This window comes from Balaenoptera acutorostrata, chromosome 4 (assembly GCF_949987535.1).
Source record: "Balaenoptera acutorostrata chromosome 4, mBalAcu1.1, whole genome shotgun sequence".
Classification (NCBI taxonomy): Eukaryota; Metazoa; Chordata; class Mammalia; order Artiodactyla; family Balaenopteridae; genus Balaenoptera; species Balaenoptera acutorostrata.
In genome coordinates, this window is record NC_080067.1 from 81,650,384 (window position 1) to 81,671,404 (window position 21,021).

Here is a 21,021-nt window from a genome sequence, read left to right on the forward strand (position 1 = left end):
CAGTTGCATCCACTCTGGGACCTTTGGCTGTTTGAAAGGTTGAAGCACTGCAGGTGAAACCCTGCGCTCTAATTAACCAGGTTTAGAGAATGAGTGAAATCCTTTAACCTGCCTCAGTCTCTCTGTTTCTCTTTCACTGCGGTCAAAGAATTTAAATATGATCTGGCCTGGGAGTGAGGAGTGAATGGGAGCAGAGGGAACTGCCCCAATGTGAAAGACTCTAAGACAACAAGTTCATAAAATAATAAAAGTTAAAAGATCCTTTGCACCTTTGAGAAAAACAGCTTGAAATTAGAAACTAAACCTCAGTAGCCCTGAGCATACTCCCTAAAGAGTGAAGTTAATGAAACCCCAGCCATCAGAGTGAATCCTGAACACAGATATGAAGTCATTGATGATACTATAGCCATCGGTTGAGACTAAGCTCGATTGGCAATACCAGTGGGGCACTGCCCATTGCTTGTCTTCAAAGCCACCACTTGGTGTCCGCCGTTTTCCTCCTCTCCTGCTCTGGCTCACTGTGGCGATGCTTCCTCTAAGCCACTGATATTGCTAAGCCACAGATGCTCATCAGGTCCCAGCATGTCTCCCAAATCAAACTGCTTCAGCAGTCACCCCAAGGGTGTAAAACTTTTCCCTCTACCTGCGCTATGCTGTGTTAACAATACTAAGAATACTGTGGTAATGATAATAGCCAACATTTATTAAGCACTTACTATGTGCAAGTCACTGTGGACAACACTTTACATACATTCTCAAATTTTTCTTTATGACCTGACCTTACGAAGTCAGTACGATTATCCCCATTTTATAGATGAAAAAACAGTCTTAGAGAAATTAAGCTATTCATTGTCGCTGGTAAGAAGGAATTTGAATCCAGGTCTGTCTGATTCCAAACTTGTGTTGCCCTGTATGCACACTGCCTATGTTAGTATGGAGTTTCCCCCCAGAAACAGCCTCTGAGACAAGGATTTAAGTGCATGCAGTTTATTTGGGAGGCAATCCCAGGAACAGTGGAAAGGGAGCAGGGAAAGTAAGATGGTGAACGGAAGAAAGCAAATAGAGGTGTGTTATCAAGCCAGTTATCCCTGGAGCCCAATCCTGCTGGAGGACTCTGGGAGACAGTGCAGAACACACCTCAGAGTTACCCCAACCTGAGGAGGGGTGAGGAAGTTCTCCATCACTGGCTAAGGGCTGCTTCCTCACCCTGTTCCCATCTGTCATTGACTGAGGCCTTCTTCCAGGGCCATTAACTTTCCGGCATTAACAGCTTGCCCAGCTCATGGCCTGAGCTTGCTCCTTTTGCTCCAGAAAAAAAGCTCTTAGGTAGGAAGTCACATTTGTACACAATAAGCAACCTTTGAAAGCATATGGATGGGTGCCAGCAACCTCTGCACAATGCCTTACAGAGATTTAAATAATTTTTAGCATTTTAGTCACTACTGTTTCTCTCCTTCAGTAAGGGACAAGTCCATAGGGGCTGCAGGGCAATAAGTGACTGACACTGTGCTGTAGTAAAATCACACTTGACCTTCAAACCTGACACATTGTCCCAAACCAGCTACTTTGTGTAACTTCCCTAGATGAGATCATTCCGAAGGGGCTCTCTTGATCCTTGCTGCGTCAGACCCATCCCACTGGCCTTCCTATCATGACCAGAAATATCTGAATCCTAGCATGACCTCAGTTAAGCTGTCAAACTGAGACCCCTGTAACATATGGTTTGTATTTCTCCTTTAAAAAGAACAACACTCAGGAAGCAATAAAACCAAGATTTTTTTTTAAGAAAAAGAAGTGGGCTCTTTCTTTCCTAAATTAAGCTATTTTGATTAAAGTGAAGACTGCAGATACTTTTAAAGCTTCTGTTGGAAGTGCAAAGATTATGGCTCAATTCCATTTTCTCTGCGCTCCATGCCCTCTCTCTCCTTGATGCTATGCAATCTGGCACCTCCTTCTCCCTTGTTAACCAACAGCTTCCAAGATCATGAGGGCCCTGCAGCTGAAGGCGCTGGACACTCAAGTGTGGAAAGCTGGTTTTGAATTATGTAAGAATAGGATTCTTAACCTGAAATTCTTGGAGAGGCTTCTGAATGCCTCTGATAAAATTGTATACATCAATATGTTTCATAAATGTGCACATCAGCATTTTCCTGAGGAAAAACTATAAAGCTTTTAGCAAATTCTCAAAATTGTATAGGATTTCAAAAGATTAAGAACCCTGTGTTAGAAATAATTCCGGATGTGACCATATGGCTTGAGGAAAAGCAGTAGGGCAGTCTCAGATCTTTCCAAGCAGAACTGAGCTTGTGTTCCTAACATTTAATTTATTATTCAGCCCACAGCTTTTGTGAATCTTGTCTCCTAGCTACAGATCTTAACTGTGTTTTTAGTTTAGATTTTTATATACTTTGCAACTTTGGTGTTTTCCTATAAACTGGAACATGGTTAAACATGAACAAAGGCTTTCACACTTTAGAGGCGAGCCGACTGGATAAAGCCACGGGTCCAACGTACTAAATTACAAAATACTGCCTAGACCAAGCTGAGTTGTTAACCATGATACAAAACTTCGCTATCAGGCTCAAAGGGCTGAGTCCTGAATAAACCTGAGTCTTGGAGCATTCAAGTGGCTGGCAGCCCCAGTGCAACAAAGCAGTCCAAGCGCTGGTTGGTTCATTTATTTACTCAACAATTTAAAAATTCCAACTCTGTGCAAGGCATTATGCTAGGTATTAGGGATGCTACACTGAATAACTTTCCTGCTTTCATAGATATTAAATTCTACTTGGGAAGACAGACATTAAATAACTAATCACATAAGTGAAAAGTGATGCTGTAACAGCATAGTATAGGGGCACACGAACTAGGTTGCAGGAGTTGGGTGGAAGGAAAGGCTTTCTTGAGAAAGTAACCAGAGAGCAAACTCAGAAGCCTATGGCTTCAGTTACCACAGATGACTGAGAAATGTGTTTCTGTAGCCCAGATCTGTCCACCAAGCTCCAGACTCAAATAACCAGTAGCCTACTTGGTATTATTACTTCTATGACTCCAAGGCACTTCTAATCTACATGCCCCAAAATGAGAGTTCCTAGTTTGTAATTTTTTTCATAATAAAATGTTGGGGGGGAAATGAGTTCATAAACTTCCCTCCTAAGTATCATCTCTCCCACTACCCATCCAGATGCAAAACCTAGAAACCAAGGCCAATGTAAACACCTCCCCTTTGCCTTACTTCCCAAATTTATCACTAAGTCATGTTCATTTTACCTCCTATGCTTCTCTCACATCTGTTCTCTCACATCTTCCTACACACCACCCTCTATTCTAGCAACTAACGTATTTCCTCTGGACAATATGGTGGCTTTTTATGAGTCTGATCATGGTAGGAAACAGAAAACACTCTCAGCTAGACTTCTAATGACAGAGTTGTGGATGAGGAAACCAACAAGGAGTGTTCAGACACCCAGAGAGTAGCAAAACATTATCACCTTGAAGGGACAAGGGGAGCAAATGTTTTATTGGAGCCTGGAGAGAACTGGAGCCCAGTGGCTTCTCTGAGTTGCAGTCTCAGAGAGCCAAGGCATCAGCCAGAATGGTGCTAAGAGGGGAGGAATTCTTCAGTCTCTCTCCTCTTTCCCTCCTATCTTCTGCCAGGTGACTCCTATTGACTAAACAAGACCTAAAGCTGAAACGCAATTCTGAGTGATGCCATCCTTGCACACAGTTTGTGGGAGCCAGGGTGGGCAAAAATCTCCCAGTCCTCCAAATACTGCATATCTGTGCTCCGATCACTGATTGATTGATGTTTCTGATCACAGAGATGCAGACAAAGAGGTAGGTGGCTACTGTTGTTGCACATCCCTCCATTGTTGTAAGCCCCTCCCCCTCTGGTTGAAATGACTCATGGGATTTAAAGGGCTGGCACCCTTTCTTCCTCCTTTCATTTTTCTCTTTTTCCTCTTTTGAGAGTCAGACATTAAAGACTGGGATATTCAAAAGCAACTATTGTTGCTATACAGGGAAAATTAGAACGTGACCATGCATGCCCAGGGAAAATCTTAAAGATTCAACACACACACAAAAACTGTTAGAACTAATAAATGAATTCAACAAAGTAGCAGGATACAAAGTCAACACACAAAAATTAGTAACATTCCTGTACAACTAACAATGAACAATCTGAAAAGAAAATTAAGAAATTTCCATGTATGTACAATAAGGAAATTTCCACTATGTATAATATTATACATATTATAATTCCATGTATAATAGCCTTAAAAAGAATAAAATACTTAGGAATTAACTTAACCAAGGAAGCGAAAGACTTGTACAATGAAAACTTCAAAACAATGATGAAAGAAATTGACGTAAATAAATGCAGCACATCCCATGTTCATGGATCGAAAAATATTTTAAGATGTCACTATTACTCAAAGTAATTCACAATTCCAATCCCTATCACAACCCCAGTGCCAGAGATGGAAAAACTCATCCTGAAATTCATATGGAATCTCAAGGTACCCTGAATAGCCAAAACAATCTTGAAAGAGAAGAGCAAAGTTGGAGGAGTTACATTTCCTGATTTCAAACTTACCACAAGGCTCCCATAATAAAAACAGTTTGGTACTGGCATAAAGGCAGATAAATAAACCAATGGAATAGATAGAGAGCCCAGAAATAAACCCTTACATACACGGCCAAATAATTTTTGAAGGGTGCCAGGACCATTCAATGGGGAAAGGACAGTCTTTTCAACAAATGATGCTGGGAAAACTGGATATCCACATGCAAAAGAATGAAGTTGGACCCTTACCTAACATCATATATGAGAATTAACTAAAAATGGATCAAAGATCTAAATGTAAGACTTAGAAGTATAGAAATCTTAGAAGAAAACATAGGGCAAATCTTCATGACATTAGATATGCCAATAATTTCTTCGATGTGACACCAAAGACATAGGTAACAAAAGAAAAAAAGGGACAAATTGGAAACTTCATGAAAATAAAAAAACTTCATTTTTCAAAAGACAATATCAACAGAGTAAAAAGGCAACTCACAGAATGGGAGAAAATATTTGCAAATCATATATATGGCAACAGATTAATACCCAGATATGTAGAGAACTCCTAAAAATCAACAACAAAAATACAAACAACCCAATTTTTAAAAGGGCAAAGGATTTGAATAGACATTTCTCCAAAGAAGATATGGAAATGGCCAATAAGGACATGAAAAGATGCTCAACATCACTAATCATTAGGGAAATGCAAATCAAAATTATGAGATACCACCTCACACCAGTTAGGATGGCTACTATTAAAGAAACAAAAAAATAGGGCTTCCCTGGTGGTGCAGTGGTTAAGAATCCACCTGCCAATGCAGGGGACACAGGTTCGAGCCCTGGTCCAGGAAGATCCCACATGCCGCGGCACAACTAAGCCCGTGCGCCACAACTACTGAGCCTGTGTGCCACAACTACTGAAGCCCACGTGCCTAGAGCCCGTGCTCCACAACAAGAGAAGCCACTGCAATGAGAAGCCCGCGCACCGCAATGAAGAGTAGCCCCCACTTGCCGCAACTAGAGAAAGCCCGCGCACAGCAACAAAGACCCAACGCAGCCAAAAATAAATAAATAAAATAAATAAATTTAAAAAACAAAAAAATAAAAAACAGAAAATAAGTGTTGGTGAGGATGTGGAGAAACTGGAACCCTTGTGCACTGTTGTGAAGTAAATCAGAAAGAGAAAAGCAAATACTGTATGCTAACGCATATATATGGAATCTAATAAAAATAAAATGGCACTGATGAACCTAGTGGCAGGGCAGGAATAAAGACGTAGACATAGAGAATGGACTTGAGGACACGGTGGGGGTGGGGGGGGCGCGCCGGGGGGGGGGGAAGCTGGGGCGAAGTGAGAGTGGCATGGACATATATACACTACCAAATGTAAAATAGTTATATCTAGTGGGAAGCAGCAGCATAGCACAGGGAGATCAGCTCGGTGCTTTGCGAGGACCTAGAGGGGAGGGGAGGGGAGGGATAGGGAGGGTGGGTGGGAGGCTCAAGAGGGAGGGGATATGGGGACACATGTATGCATATGGCTGATTCACTTTGTTGTACAACAGAAACTAACACAGTATTGTGAAGCAATTATACTCCAGTAAAGATCTATTTAAAAAAAGAAAATATCAAAAATCAAAGATGCATTTAATACACCTAACCTACTGAACATCATAGCTCAGCCTAGCTTACATTAAACATGCTCAGACACAGTACACTGTAGAGTATCCATCGTTTGCCCTCCTCACTGCGTGGCTGACCGGGAGCTGAGGCTCCTGCACTGCCCAGCATCATGGGAGGGTATTTTACCTCACATCGCTAGCCTGGGAAAAGATCAAAATCCAAAATTCAAAGTACAGTTTCTACTGAATGCATATTGCTTTCATATCATCATAAAGTCAAAAAATCCTTAGCCGGACCATCATAAGTGTGGACTGTCTGTACACAGTTGGAAAAAGTCTAGAAAGGAATGCACCAATGTTAAGAGTGGTGTTCCCTGGGTTGTGGGATCATGGGTGATTTTTATTTCTTATCTATAAGCATGTATTAATTAATACATGCTTTCTTAAAATAAGCATGTAGTAATTAAGAAAAATCAGAATAAGTTTTGACAAGTCAAGTTAAGAAAAACATCTGAAATCTCAGGTGAATATGTTAAACACTTATAGGAGAGGGATGAAGAAGGGAGAGGTTTTCACAATTTAATCTAATTCAAAGCTAAATTTATTAAATACCTAGTTTCCCCAAATCACTCAGTATGAGTGTGCAATATATTGGTGGACAGATTTCAGTTTCTGGGTTATTTTAATTCTAATTAAGACTTTCAAAACGTAGATTTTCTTCCTTTAAAAAAAATGAAATCAATTGGGTTTTTAATTTCTCCCCAACTTGATTTAAAACATTAACCCAAAACTAAATGCCTTAAAAAAACAAAAAGACATTCACATTAAAATTCGTGCAGCATGTCAATGGTAAGAATATTGTTATTCTTTATTAATAGTGATTACCTCCACTTAAGAGTAAACAACTATGCTTGGAAGTAAAACCAAAATCGCAACTAATGAGCGCCGTTCTGAGATCTAGGGCCACAAAATGAAAAATTTGAAACTGCCATCAGAATTACGCAGAGATAATGAGACCGAGGATTGATTTTTATTGATTATCAAGAACAAATACATTCAAAATGGTATACTAAACATCAACTAAAAATACAGTCAAAACCCAGAGCCAGAGGAATTCCTTCAGAAACCTGTTCGCCCTCTACCGCAGTCCCTTCCTCTGGTCCCGGCGGGTCCCCTTCGCCACTTCTCCCAGCTGATGCAGGGCAGCGCTCCTCCATGGAAACCCTCGCTGCAGGGACGCAGGACGGAGAACTCAGGTCTCCCAGGTGATCCGAAATCCTGCTCCGCCCAGCGCTCCAGCTCCTCGCCCGGCCCTTCCCGGCGCGGCCTTGCCCCGGCCCCGCCCCCTCCCGGCCCCTCCCGGCCCCTCTCGGCCCCTCCCCGCCCCTCCCCGCCCCTCTTCGCCCCGCACCTGGCCACGCCGAGCTCGCCAGCGCTCTGTGGGCGTCTCTCACCCTCCGCTGGAGTGTGACGAGCAGTGGCCGGGAGGCACCTACTGCGCAAGCGCAGGGCGCCGGGCTGCGGGTAGGAGAGAAACTTTGGCTGCGCGCCGGAGACAATGAGGCGCGGTGTTCGGCGGGCTCTTTCCCGGAAGCGGAAGCTCGGGGGGCGGGCCAAGGGGGACCGGGAGTCTGCGGCGGTTAATTCCTTTTACAGTGCGGCTCTGCTTCACTCCATTTGGGCTTTTCTGAAGCTGCGAGAGATGGTCAGGTCCGGATCTCGACCGGGCCAGGTGAGGTCTGCGGACCTGATGAGTCCACTGTGAGGGTGGAGAGGGACGGAGGGAGTCCTCGGGCCGGGAGACGTGCAGAGCTCCCTGGGACAAAAAGTAAAAACCGAGACAGTGCTGCCGCACTAAAAATAAATGCTGGGAGAGGAGACGAGGCGGGGGTGGGGTGGGGACCTAATCGTAACACCCTAACACAGTCGCTCTGCCCTTAGATGTATATTTTGTTGTAATCGTTGGGGTCCACCTGAGCGCTGGCTTTGGTGTGGGTCCCGGGTTCGTGTGCAGCCTCCGCCGCCGGGTGGGTGATTTGACCTCTCGGAGCCTCAGGACGTTGTTGCATCAACTACAGGTTCTCGGCTATTCCAACAAGTGCCGCTACTAGCTGGATCTTCCGTCACAGTTGCTGGTATTTTACTCCTAGTTAAAAAAAAACGACACAACTCTCCCAGTTAGTGTCCCTGCATTTAGCCTTACCCCTCCTCAAATGCACGCCCCTCATCGATTCTCTTTTCTGCTTAGAATCCAGCTCTGGAACACTTCTTTCTGGTTTTTTTCCAAGATAAAATCTCAGTTCTTTGGCCCATCCACACAGCCATTTTTCGATCGGGCCCGTGCATTCCTTACCAGCCTCCACCCCCCTTCCAGTAATACCCAGAGCTCTTCACCTGTGTGTTCTCCAGTGCCCTGGGCGCCAGTGTTCTTTCAGGCCTCTGTGCCTTTGCTCTTTGTTCTGCCTAGAATGCCCTTGTCTGCCTGAAATCTCCACTTTCCGTCTCTTGTCCCTCAGCTCAAGGACCGCTTACAGAAGTCTTGTCTAACACTCCCACATTTCCATCGTTTGGGTGCCCCTCAGCGCCCCTTTTGTGCCCTTGCTGAGCCTTATCAAGCCATTTTTCAGCCTAGAGACATTGCTCATCTTCCTCCGCTACTAAACAGTTTATCTCTGTATTTTCAGGTAATCAGTCAACCAATAGGAATCAGTCAGTCCCCACTCAGACCCTCTACTTAGAGTGATCTTACTCCTCAAGTATATCCACACATGCACCCCTTTGTTTGGTCTTCCTTCATTTATCAACTCACTGTTAATGCTGTCTTCCCCATTAACGTGAATTTTACATTTTTTTCAAAACCTGGCTCCAGATTTTCTTCATGAGTACTTCCAGAGCAGCCCCACGCTTATAGATCTTTCTTTTATACTGAATGAGCGCAGAGTACGTGCAGTCAGCGAGGGGGAAAAACATGGTTTTTGTAGTCACAGTCACCTTCAGATTCAAATTCCAATTCTGCCACTACTGTCATAGTGATAGTAAGCAAAGTACTTTTTATTTCTCGGAGCCTCCTTTTCCTTATCTATAACATAGGTGTAAAATTCTGCCTCAAAGAATTGGGGAGATTAAATGAGAGAACCTGGTAAAACATCTGTTTCACACTTGGCATAAATTGTGCAACACAATTTAGCCCCCTTAAAAACAGTTTATTACCATCTCAATAATAATAGCAGCTAACATTTGGGTAGCACTACTACAGATATTACATATAATTTCTCATTTAATCTTCACAATAGTCTTAGGAAGTAGATAATACTCCTCATTTTATTGATAAGGAAATTGAGGGATGGAGACTTCAGATAACTTCCCTACAGTTACACAACTGGTTAGCAGTGGAGACAGGATTGAGACCCACATAGCTGGTGGCAGAGTCCATTCTTTTAAACATTACTCTTTTAAACATCTCTTAGTTAGATATATGACTTTGAACAAGCCACCTTTCTGAAATTTAGGTTCCCATCTCACAGAAGTAATAACAACTCACAGGGTGTGGATTAAGTGGAAATGTAAGGCTTTAGTACACTAAATTATTCCACAAATATAATTTTATCTTGCACTTGGTTGGTAGGAGATATGACTCCTAAGAAATATTTACGATTTTCTCAAACAGCAAAGTAGAAAGTTTAATGATAATACTTAGCGGGAGTAAATGTGAGATAAAGCAAACTGATTCTGTCATGCATTGCCATTTGGGGCACTTGTTTTGGAAAGTGCTTTTGCAGTTTGCATCTAGGTCCTTTAAACAACTAATAACCTGTTATCAAATAATTAAGCTTTTAATCTTGAATGTGAAAGGCTATTTTCAGTATATGAAAACATTTATTTCAGGTTTGTTTTTTGACTGTGAAAAATATGAAGCAAGCCAAGGGCACATTATATTACTTCCACTCAAGGAAATACTATACAACCATTAAAAAATTTGAAGACTATGTTAATATGGAAAAAGACTTAAAAGTAAAAACACAAGACTCAAAATTGCAACTATCTAGTCATGATGACTAAATAAATAATCCATATGAAGCCCCAGTAGCAAATAGCACAGCTATTGCCTAGATCTTGGTTTTTAAATACTGTTGTCCACTAAAAGGAACCATGACTTTTGGGAGAAATGGTCAACTCTAGGGCTGAGACTTAGATATATAAAAATAAAATGGAAACAACAGAGTGAAAAGGCAACTTATGGAATGGGAGAAGAATTTGTAAACCATATGTCTAATAAGGGGTTCATAAACAAAATATAAGGAACTCCTACAACTCAACAGCAAAAAACCAAATAACCTGATTGAAAAATGGGCAAAGGACTTGAATAGGCATTTCTCCAAAGAAGACGTACAAATGGCCAACAGGTATATGAAAAGATGGTCAACATCACTAATCAAGGAAATCAAAACCACAATGAGATATCACCTCACACCTGTTAGGATAACTATTATTTAAAAAAGCACAAAACAACAACAGCAAAAAACAATCCAGAAAATAACAAGTGTTGGTGAGGATGTGGAGAAATTTGAATCTTTGTACACTTGTTGATGGGAACGTAAAAGGGTGCAGCTGCTGTGAAAAACAATGTGAAGTTTCCTCAAAAATTAAAAATAGAACTATCATGTGATACAGTAGTCCCCCTTTGGATATTTATCCAAAAGAATTAAAAACAGGATCTTGAAGAGATATTTGCACTCCTGTGTTCGTGTAACATTATTCACAATAGCCAAGATGTGGTAACAACCTAAATGTCCATTGATGGATTAGTGGATACACAATGGCATGTTATTCAGCCTTAAAAAAAGAAAGGAAATCCTGCTATATGCAACATGAATGAACCTTGAGGAGTGAAATAAGCCAGTCACAGGGCAAATATTGCATCATTCCACTTATATAAGGTGTCTAAAAATAGTCAAACTCATAGAAGCAGAGAGTAGCATGGTAGTTGCCAGGGGCTGGAGGGAGGAGGAAATGGAGGGTTGCTATTCAATGAGTATAAACTTTTAATTATGCACGATGAGTAAGTTCTAGAGATCTGCTATAATCATCATACTATAGTTAACAATACTATGTTGTGCACTTAAAAGTTTGGTAAGAGGGTAGATTTCATGTTACCACAATGAAAAAACAAAACCTGGAGCAGGTTATTGTAAGCAATAGCTCAAAAAATAATGGGGACATGTTAAAAAGGAGCCGGTTTGAAAACACTCTTACTGACAGAATCTGGGACAATTTGAGCGTTAGTATAAATAATGATGATAATGCATCATAACCCGTTAAGTAAAATAGGAATCAGTAAGTCCATACTAACAAATGAAGAAGTACTTCACTAAGGTTGAATGCCAACTAATAAATGTAGAAGGAATGATGTAAGTTAGAAAAATCACCATTTGACAAATGATTAAGGCAAGAATCCTCAATGGATGCTACTGGATGAAAGTTTGATTAATAGGATGTCTGTGTAATTTCAAAGTATCTCCCCAGAAAATGCTTAATATTTACAAAGGTAAAAACAGTAACCTTGTAGTGAAAACTCTGATAGGCACCATCTTTAATCAAACTTAACATCACCAGTAATGGGACAAACTGACCTCATATGCTGCTCATATTGTATTGAGAAGGATACAACATCCCTTTTGTGGTATTCCTGCCAAAAAAGCACAACCTGAAACTAATCATGGGAAAGCAGACAAGTCTAAATGTCCAGAGGGACATTCTACCAAAGTAACTGCTCATACTCTTTAAATATGTCAAGGCTGTAAAAGACAATGAATGACAACCCGAGGATCTGTTCCAGATTAAAGGAGGCTAAAGAGGACAACTTAAAATGCAACATATGATCCTCGATTGGATGGGGGCCAGAATTTTTTTTCTATAAAGTACAGTGTTGGGATAATTGGCAAGATGTGAATAAGATCTGTAGATTAGATTATAGTATGGTTTCAGTGTTAATTCCCTGATTTTGATAATTATACTTTGGTTATATGAGAGAGTAACCTTGTCCTTAGGAAATATTTAGGAATAAATATTTTTTTATAAATTTATTTTATTTATTTATGTTTGGCTGCGTTGGGTCTTCGTTGCTGCGCACGGGCTTTCTCTAGTTGCAGCGAGCAGGGGCTACTCTTCGCTGCAGCACGCAGGCTTCTCATTGTGGTGACTTCTCTTATTGTGGAGCACGGGCTCTAGGCACGTGGGCTTCAGTAGTTGTGGCACAAGGGCTTAGTTGCTCCCCGGCATGTGGGATCCTCCCGGACCAGGGATTGAACCCGTGTCCCCTGCATTGGCAGGCGGCTTCCCAACCACTGCTCCACCAGGGAAGTCCCAGGAATAAATATTTAAATATAAAGTGGTATCGTGTCTGTAACTTAATCTGAAATGGTTCAGACAAAAAGTAATTATATACATTTTTTTTGAGAGAGAACATGGCAGATGTAGTAAAATGTCAACAGTTGGGGAATCTTGGTGACATGTATACAATTATTTGTACTATTATTTCAAAATAAAGAATACAAAATAAATTTGAAGGAAATGTGCCAGTATGATACTGTTACAGGGTGCTTTATTTTGGTTAATTTTCTTTACCTGGTTTTCTGTAATATAACTTAATGTGCGTGTTTTTTGGAGAAATGCTGTATATAATCTTACAATTATGCCATTATGCCATTATTTATCTCAGATAGTATACTAATTTTAATTTTGAAAGATAATTATTGTGGTAGTTGTTTTTAGACCTAGCAGCACAATGGTTTGGCTTTTTATTGTGGTCCTGGCCAGGACACCGACATAGATATTGTGAAAGGAAAGACCCTGAGGGGGTCATGCAGGGGCCAGTGGAGTTACGTTACATGGGATCTTACTTCCGCCAATGTTGGTTCTCACTGCTGGCTTTATGACTCCATCATATTCTAAGTTATCTTAAGGAGAAGTAAAACTTTTTATCAACCCAATTTTAAAAAATGTATTCTCAGTAGCATTCTTAGAAGGAGAGTGTACATATTCAAGCAAATAATAGAATATTGTATAACTCCAGAAAGTTTAATAGTTAGTGCTCAAAACTGTCTTGGGATGAAATATGTAAACATGTCAAGAAAAATCCTAAGTGTAACTGCCAACAGTGACTACACCTGAAGGCTAAAATGAGGGAGTGAGTAGGGAATTTAATTGTGTCTTTGAATAGAGATTATATTTATATGATATAAAGTTTTTAAGATATAAAAAGGTATACCATGGAAAGTTTCCCTTCTTGCTCTGTCTCCCAGATTCTGTTTCCCTCCCCGGAGGCAACTACAATTAACTGTTTCTTTTGTAACTCTCAAGGTATTGGATGCATGTAGAAGCAAATTTTTTTCTTTATTCTACACAAAAGGTAGCCCACCTAAGGTTTTTTTTTTTTTTAAATAAATTTATTTATTTATTTATTTTTGGCTGTGTTGGGTCTTCGTTTCTGTGCGAGGGCTTTCCCTAGTTGCAGTGAGCGGGGTCCACTCTTCATCGCGGTGCGCGGCCCTCTCACTGTTGCGGCCTCTCTTGTTGCGGAGCACAGGCTCCAGACGCGCAGGCTCAGTAGTTGTGGCTCACGGGCCTAGTTGCTCCGCGGCGTGTGGGATCTTCCCAGACCAGGGCTCGAACCCGTGTCCCCTGCATTGGCAGGCAGGTCTCAACCACTGCGCCACCAGGGAAGCCCACCTAAGGTATTTTTTAAATCAAAAATTTAAAAAACAACATATGAGTTTAAAAAGAAAGATTGAGAGACTAAGATATAGATAAAGAGGAATGGTAGAGTTTTCATGTGCTAGTCTTGTCAGGCATTCTAAAGAACGTGGAGAAATAGAATCAGAGTTATGGACTCTGCCCTGTATCTTGAATTAACTTGTATGTTTTGAAGAACTGGGGAATGTAGAACATGTTCAGCGGTTGAGTATAGTCCAAACTTACTATAATAGATACTTCTGATTAAAATAATATCTCACCTTCTTTTTCAGCTTAAATAGACTTAAGACACAAATGTATGTGTTGCTTGCTTGACATTCTATATGGAACAAATTATTTATTTATGAGTTCGATTGTAATTGTGGGTTTTATTAAAAATTAATAGCACGGTACATATATAAAATGGAGTATTATTCAGCCTTAATAAGGAAGGAAATTTTGTACATGTTACAACATGAAGATATTGTGCTAAGCAAAATAAGCCAGTCACAAAAGGACAAACAGTGTATGATTACATTTATATGAACTTCCCAGAATAGCCAATTAATAGCAACAGAAAATAGAAGGGTGGTTGCCAGGAGCTTAGGGGAGGAGGGGATGAGACGTTAATGATTAATGGGTACAGAATTTCAGTTTGGGAAGATGAAAAAGTTGAGATGGATGGTGGTGATGGTTGCTCAGCAATGTGAATGTACTTAATGCCACAGAACTGTATACTTTAAAATGGCTAAAATGGTACATTTTATTTTATGTATGTTTTACCACAGCAAAAAAGGGAACGGAAACAATGAATAACATTTCAGGTTTTGTCCAAACAGCATACTGAGAATGTAATAGAAAAAATATTTGTATATATACTACAATATAATGCATTATGTCATAGGTATTATCTTCAGGAAAACACACTGGACCTGCTAAATTAACAAATGGAAAGAAAGGGTAAGTACGTAAAGAAGTTTACAACTTCAGGAAATCTCAAGAGATTTTCAAGTGTTTGGGCTAGACTAAATTTTTCCTACCCCATAGAACTAGATGGGTCTCTACCTTCACAAGAGTCTGGGGAGGAACCTTTCATATCTTACCCATGTTGATCATTTTAGTCTTTATGATCTTCATAAAGTCCTGCATAAATCCATCTTTTACATGGTTGGACAAACTTTCTTATCCAACCTTCGCTGGAAAGAGAATGTCTATAATAGATTTTGGGAAAAAAACTTTTTGTGTCATATGTAAAGATATTAACAAACTTGTTTTCTAGGACCCATTTGAGAAAGATATCCCGTTTTAATGCAGATTCTGGCTATCCCACTCATTCTGATTCAGAAAGTCAGGTAAGATTAAACTGAATAGATAAAATATATGCTATTTTAGTTTTCAGGTAAAAGCTAAGAAGTGGGAATAAAAATTCAGAGGTAAAGTATTAATTGCTCTAATGAAGAATGAAGACTTTTTGCTTTAAAACAAGTCTTCTACCAATAATAAATTGCTTCTAAATAAGGAAATTTTTAAATTACAGAATTTTTTTTTCTGCATTAAAGTTTTGTGTACAAATTTCTAAATGACTTTCTCCTTGCAGACTGAAACTGTACAAGGGCTTGATGGTTGTGCTTCTTTGCTGCGGGACATTTTGAGAAATGAAGATTCAGGTTTTATTTTTTAAATGCTTCTTTGCTGATCACCTTTTCTCAATTAAGTAGTTCTCTTAATGCTAATAAATTTTTGTTTTAATTATTAGTAGGTTCAGAAATAGCATATTCAGAAAATAGATATAACCCCAGACCTGTAGAAAGCAAACGATATGGATCTAAAAAGAAAGGACATGAAAAACGTACTGTACCTCCGGTAGTCTGGAAGGAAATTTGTAAGTATTTTTTTCTCTTATTTATTTAAATATAATACTTAATTCCGGGGGTTTTGATAAATTATTGGGATTATGGAGTTGGATTCATTTTAATAACATTGGTTATTCAGGTGTGTGTGTGTGTGTGTGTGTGTGTGTGTGTGTGTGTGTGTGCTTGTGCTTTTTTTTTCCTCTATTCAGCTTCTAATCACTGAGTAGTTACTTTCCCAAGAAGAAAAGTAGAAAAAAAAGTGGCTAGGTTTGTAGGAGAAAAGGTTCAAACTCACTTTGACATTTGGGAGGTATATAGAGTTATCTTTGTTCTCCCTGCCCCTTGTTTTCATAGATATTCACAAATTGGTTGGGTTTCATGTATATATTTATTGTTTTAAAAATACTTTATGTATATATATATTTTTTAAGTAGGTTCAATAGCTCAATTTTTGAGCTGCACAGTTAGAAGACATGGTAATAGGAAGGTAAAATTCCAAGTTGGATAAGATATGTAAGGAAAGAAGGCCTGCCACTGATTGATGGTGACTGTGGCCAAGGATGTTTTATACCCTCACAGTTAATCTTGCTGACTTAATTAAGTGTAATAATTCAGCAAGCAGTTTAGAATAATCAAGTTTTGATTATGTTGTTCCATAGAGGCCTATAGAGCAAGATAGCCCAAAATGGAGATGAAAAAGTCCACAATGGGGCTTCCATGGTGGCGCAGCGGTTAAGGGTTCGATCCCTGGTCCAGGAAGATCCCACATGCCGCGGAGCAACTAGGCCTGTGTGCCACAACTACTGAGCCTGTGCTCTAGAGCCTGCGAGCCACAACTACTGAAGCCCGCGCGCCTAGAGCCCATGCTCCAAAACAAGAGAAGCCACCACAACGAGAAGCCCGCGCACCGCAACTAAGAGTAGCCCTCACTCATCGCAACTAGAGAAAGCCCGCATGCAGCAACGAAGACCCAACACAGCCAAAAATAAATAAATAAAATAAATAAATTTATTTAAAAAGAAAAAATAAAAGTCCACAATGGGAATTCAGATGGTCAAGAATGGAACCAGCTAGTTCCACAGTTCAGGTGGGCCAAAAATGTTGACACAGCAGTGCACGCTTAGATTCAGCTTAGGCAACGAGTGAAGTCTAGAAAATTATCTACAGCAATAGCCCTGGGTATTAAGAGATCAGGATCCAAGCAAAGAGGCTGAGAAAATGAGGGCAGAACATTCATAGGACTAGAGGTTGATGTTGCAGGTGGTCCTGAGTCAGAGAACTAAGGCAGAGAAAACAACTTACTAACCTATCTTGGAGGCCAGTCGCATTTAGCCTCGTATTGTCTTGACCTGCTCTGCTTAAGATGGCAGTCTGTAGCCAAAGGTGGCCATTGAACATTCCAAGTATGGCTAGTACAACCAAGGAGCTGAATTGTAAATGTTATTTAATTTTAATTAAATTTAATTTTAATTTGAAAACTGGTACTTGATCCAGTTATTAGAAAACTTTTAAGTATGTTTGGAATAACTTGGGTACACGAATCTACTTTTTTCAACTGTAAATTTTATTAAATCTAATACAGATCAAGGATTTCTGTTGAAAATTTACCATCCAGATTGAGATGTGCTTTATAGTGAAATATACAGTATGCTTAGAATATTTAATGCAAAAAATAAAATATCTTAATGTTTAATGTTAGTTACATATTGAAATGTTAATATTTTGGCTATATTGATTTGAATAAAACATGAAAATTAATTTTACCCATTTTTAATTTTTTTAATATTGCTACTGGAAAATTTAAAATTGCATATATGGTTTACATTATATTTCTATTGGACAACATTGGTCTAAACCAGGGTCAGCATACTACAGCCAGTTTTGCTTTATAAATAATGTTTAGTCATTTATTTTGTAAATAAAGTTTTATCAGAGCACAGCCATACTAATTCATTTATGTATTTTCTTCTCTTTTTTTAAAGTATTTATTTATTATTATTATTATTTTTTGGCTGCATTGCGTCTTAGTTGCGGCACACTGGATCTTCATTGAGACACGTGGGATCTTTTGTTGCAACCCGCGGGTTCTTCATTGTGGTGCGCAGGCTTCTCTCTGGTTGTGGTGTGTGGGTTTACTCTCTCTAGTTGTGGCGCACGGGCTCCAGGGTGCATGGGCTCTGTAGTTTGCGGCACGTGGGCTCTCTCCTTGAGGTGCTCAAGCTCAGCAGTTGTAGCGCGCAGGTTCAGTTGCCCAGCGGCATGTGGGATCTTAGTTCCCCGACCAGGGATCGAACCCGTGTCGCCTGCATTGGAAGGCGGATTCTTTACCATGGACCACCAGGGAAGTCCCTCATTTATGTATTTTCTATGGCTACTTTTGTGCTGCAGTGGCAGAGTTGAGTAGTTGTGACAGAGACAGTCGGCCCTGCTAAGCGTAATATGTTTATTCTCTAGCCTTTTAAGAAAAAGCGTGCTAACCCCTGGTCTAACTGTTAAAGTAGAAGCCTATTTTGGGAGCCCAGTGGACAAAGAAAGGAGTGGTAGCGCCATCTACGTATTCTTCCAGTCTCCTACTTTTATTCTCAAGGCAGGTTATTTTTTGTCCAGGGCACCCTTCCTCAGGGAACTCTCATTCAGAATGTACATGGCTGGCAATGGTGCCGTGGTAGCAACTTGTTGGATCCCAGCTTAACTGTTTGTTATCAGAGTTCCAACAGAAAATAGATGGCTACACTCAAATTAAGGTAATTCTAAGATGGTTTATTTACAAAGAAACTCATTACAAAGGTGTGACTAGAGTATACGGAAACCACAAGGGATTGTGCTAGCCCAGTGCTAGCAGCAGGAACAGAGCTTTTATTATCCTTAGGCCTTAAGGAGTGAGGTGAGGAAGAGGGTACTGGGACTCAAGAAATACTGTTGTGTAGAGTAGGCTGCCTTGAGAAGAGCAGTGACAAAGCCAGCCCAAGGTGGCCTCATAGAGAGGGAGTTGGGAATAAATACTTTGAATTCATGCTTCTTCCTTTGCTTGATAATGCTGAGACTCCCATTGGATTGGACCCAGCTGGAACTCTGTTGTATATCTGGTCTGGGATTTGATTTTCATTCTTACAACTAATAATTTAGCCTTACTGTGTCATGCATGTTGACAGGAGACACGAGACTGGGTCAGAGACAAAGGACTTTATTACTCATGCACATCAGCATATTTATGTTGGTTCTCCCTCGCTGCCATTTCCCACTGGGATGATGGGACGGACCCAGGTGGGTGCTACACATGCTGTAGGTTTAAGCTTCAGCTGAAGACCGCTGAGCTTGGGGAAATCCACTGATTTTGTAGTAAGCAGCAAGCAAGCCTGTACTTGTCTCAGGGGGAAACATTAACTTATCCCTCAAAGTTGCTCAGTACAAACACAACCCTGAGAAATGGCCCAGGTAAAGAGCTTAGGTCAAGGCCTTACTTTTTTGGTAGACCCAGCAAGACATGTAGGAGCAGAAGAGACCCATGAAGGAATGTCTCTTAACAATGTAATCCATACAGATTAGCATCCCAGAGAGAGCAGAGCAGGGTGGAGACGGGTAGAAGACGGGTTTGGGGAAGCAAATGAGAGAGATCTAGCATTCTGGGTCCCTGGCGTTAAATTCTTCTTTGGATTAGAGTCAGATCAGCAGTTCTGGCCTGTGATCAGGATATAATATTCTTATTGTCATTTCCCCTACACCTTCATCCTCAGAAGGAAGGACCTATATCCCATAGGACAGTCTCCTTTAGGGTTGCAGTATTAGAAGTGGTTCTCATTGACTTACTCCTAAGGTTGACTCTTCAGAAGCAGAGCCTCTTTCCCTTTGCTTAAATTACTCTTTTTTAGTTTACCAAACTGTAGCAGTGTCTAGAAAGGATCATCTTTTTTTTCTTTTTTGTGGTTAGCAGCTGTTAACCAGTACAAGGTTCTTGCTCTGTTGGCACAGTGCTCAAAATATACAAAAACCAAACTCAGCACTTGCTTTCTTTTCCATCTCTCCATAAGTGAGATAATCATAACTAGAACTTTAGGAATCTATTATAGCATGTTAACTGGTATCTATGTATCATTTTAACTTTGGCATACATTATCTTACTATTTCGTGTTAACTGTCTTCTGGGGCTTGGGCTCCTTATTTGCTTTCTGTCTGGTACCTGCCTGATCACTGAGTGTCTGTGGAGTCACGCTCACCCACCCCGTTGCATGCTGGGAGGAAGGAGGCAGAAAGGCAGTTCCAGAAATGCGCTGAGAGCTTACTTGAGAGTGCTCCTAACACTCAAAGAAAAAAGACATGTTTTTAATAAGCAACTTTTTACATTTTGATAACTGTGTTGAATGCTGTGGGCATGTGACCCTACTTTCAGTATCATGTATATATTTCTGCCCTCACCTTGGGGAAATAAACTGCTACAGGCAGAATATTTTGAGCTTTGATTGCCCGTATCAAGGCCAGGTGTTCTTTTACGTATTTCACATTATAATAGGCATCCAGCAGCTCTTATCCGCAGGAGATGTCTGTTCTGTATTTGGGTGGCAGGAATTATCTTACCTGTCAGACAATGCTTGTACATCCAAGCAACAGTGCTGTACAGCAGCTAAAATTCAAGGACAGAAAAAGTTTTGTGGACTGAATAAATAGTTATCAACTGACACCAATTAGGCGTTGCTGTCCTAAGCTGTTTGGTAAAATGTTTATGTAGGGTGCTTTGTTATAGTGAACAAGAGCAAGAAAATATACTTCATTTGTATTTGTGTAGTAACAGGCTTATTTTATTGGTGGTGGTGTTTTGTTTTTTTTTTTTAATTTTAAAATTGTGTATCCATTTATGGTTTTTAACTTGTCTTAGATAATTTGCTTTAAGATTTTGTCTCTTAAATACAGATATACAACATTCTCAGTAGAGTTTCACATAGAGTGAGTTAATAAAGGAGCAAAGTAAGTCATGTTAATTCTAAAGCTTTGAATTTTAAGAAGTGTTTGAGGTTTATTAATATATGTTGGATGATGCCATCTGCTGGCAAAGGCATAATATTGTAGCTCAGCTTTATCAGAGATTGTGAAAACCATCCCTTGAAAAGTGAATGAGTGCCAATACTTGGGAACTATGAGTGTAAAATCTGAGAATTCCTCAAACCAGACAATTCTTATCTTATGGGACCAAAAGAAACCCAGGAGAAGAGAGACCTAGGAATCAGGAGGAAAGGCCAGGAGCAAAAGAGAGACCTAG

At 40.2% G+C, this 21,021-nt stretch overlaps 1 protein-coding gene across 5 annotated transcripts in view; it reads left to right on the forward strand.

Moving 5' to 3' along the window:
* Positions 1–7,775: 7,775 nt before the first annotated feature.
* The window catches only part of CCDC14 (coiled-coil domain containing 14), a 46,629-nt gene continuing 33,383 nt past the window's right edge, over positions 7,776–21,021 (forward strand). For 2 of the 5 annotated variants that reach the window (XR_009008263.1, XM_007175643.3), the window contains exons 1-5: positions 7,776–7,918; positions 14,822–14,877; positions 15,197–15,269; positions 15,515–15,584; positions 15,674–15,799. Coding sequence is in view for 2 of the 5 variants with exons in the window: in XM_007175643.3 (XP_007175705.3) it covers positions 7,889–7,918; positions 14,822–14,877; positions 15,197–15,269; positions 15,515–15,584; positions 15,674–15,799 (355 nt within the window). In the remaining 3 variants the exon portion in view is untranslated. Of the gene's footprint in view, positions 7,919–14,821; positions 14,878–15,196; positions 15,270–15,514; positions 15,585–15,673; positions 15,800–16,435; positions 16,858–18,434; positions 18,515–21,021 lie in introns of those variants that run through there. The other 3 variants (XM_057546022.1, XM_057546024.1, XM_057546025.1) reach the window with 3 other exon arrangements.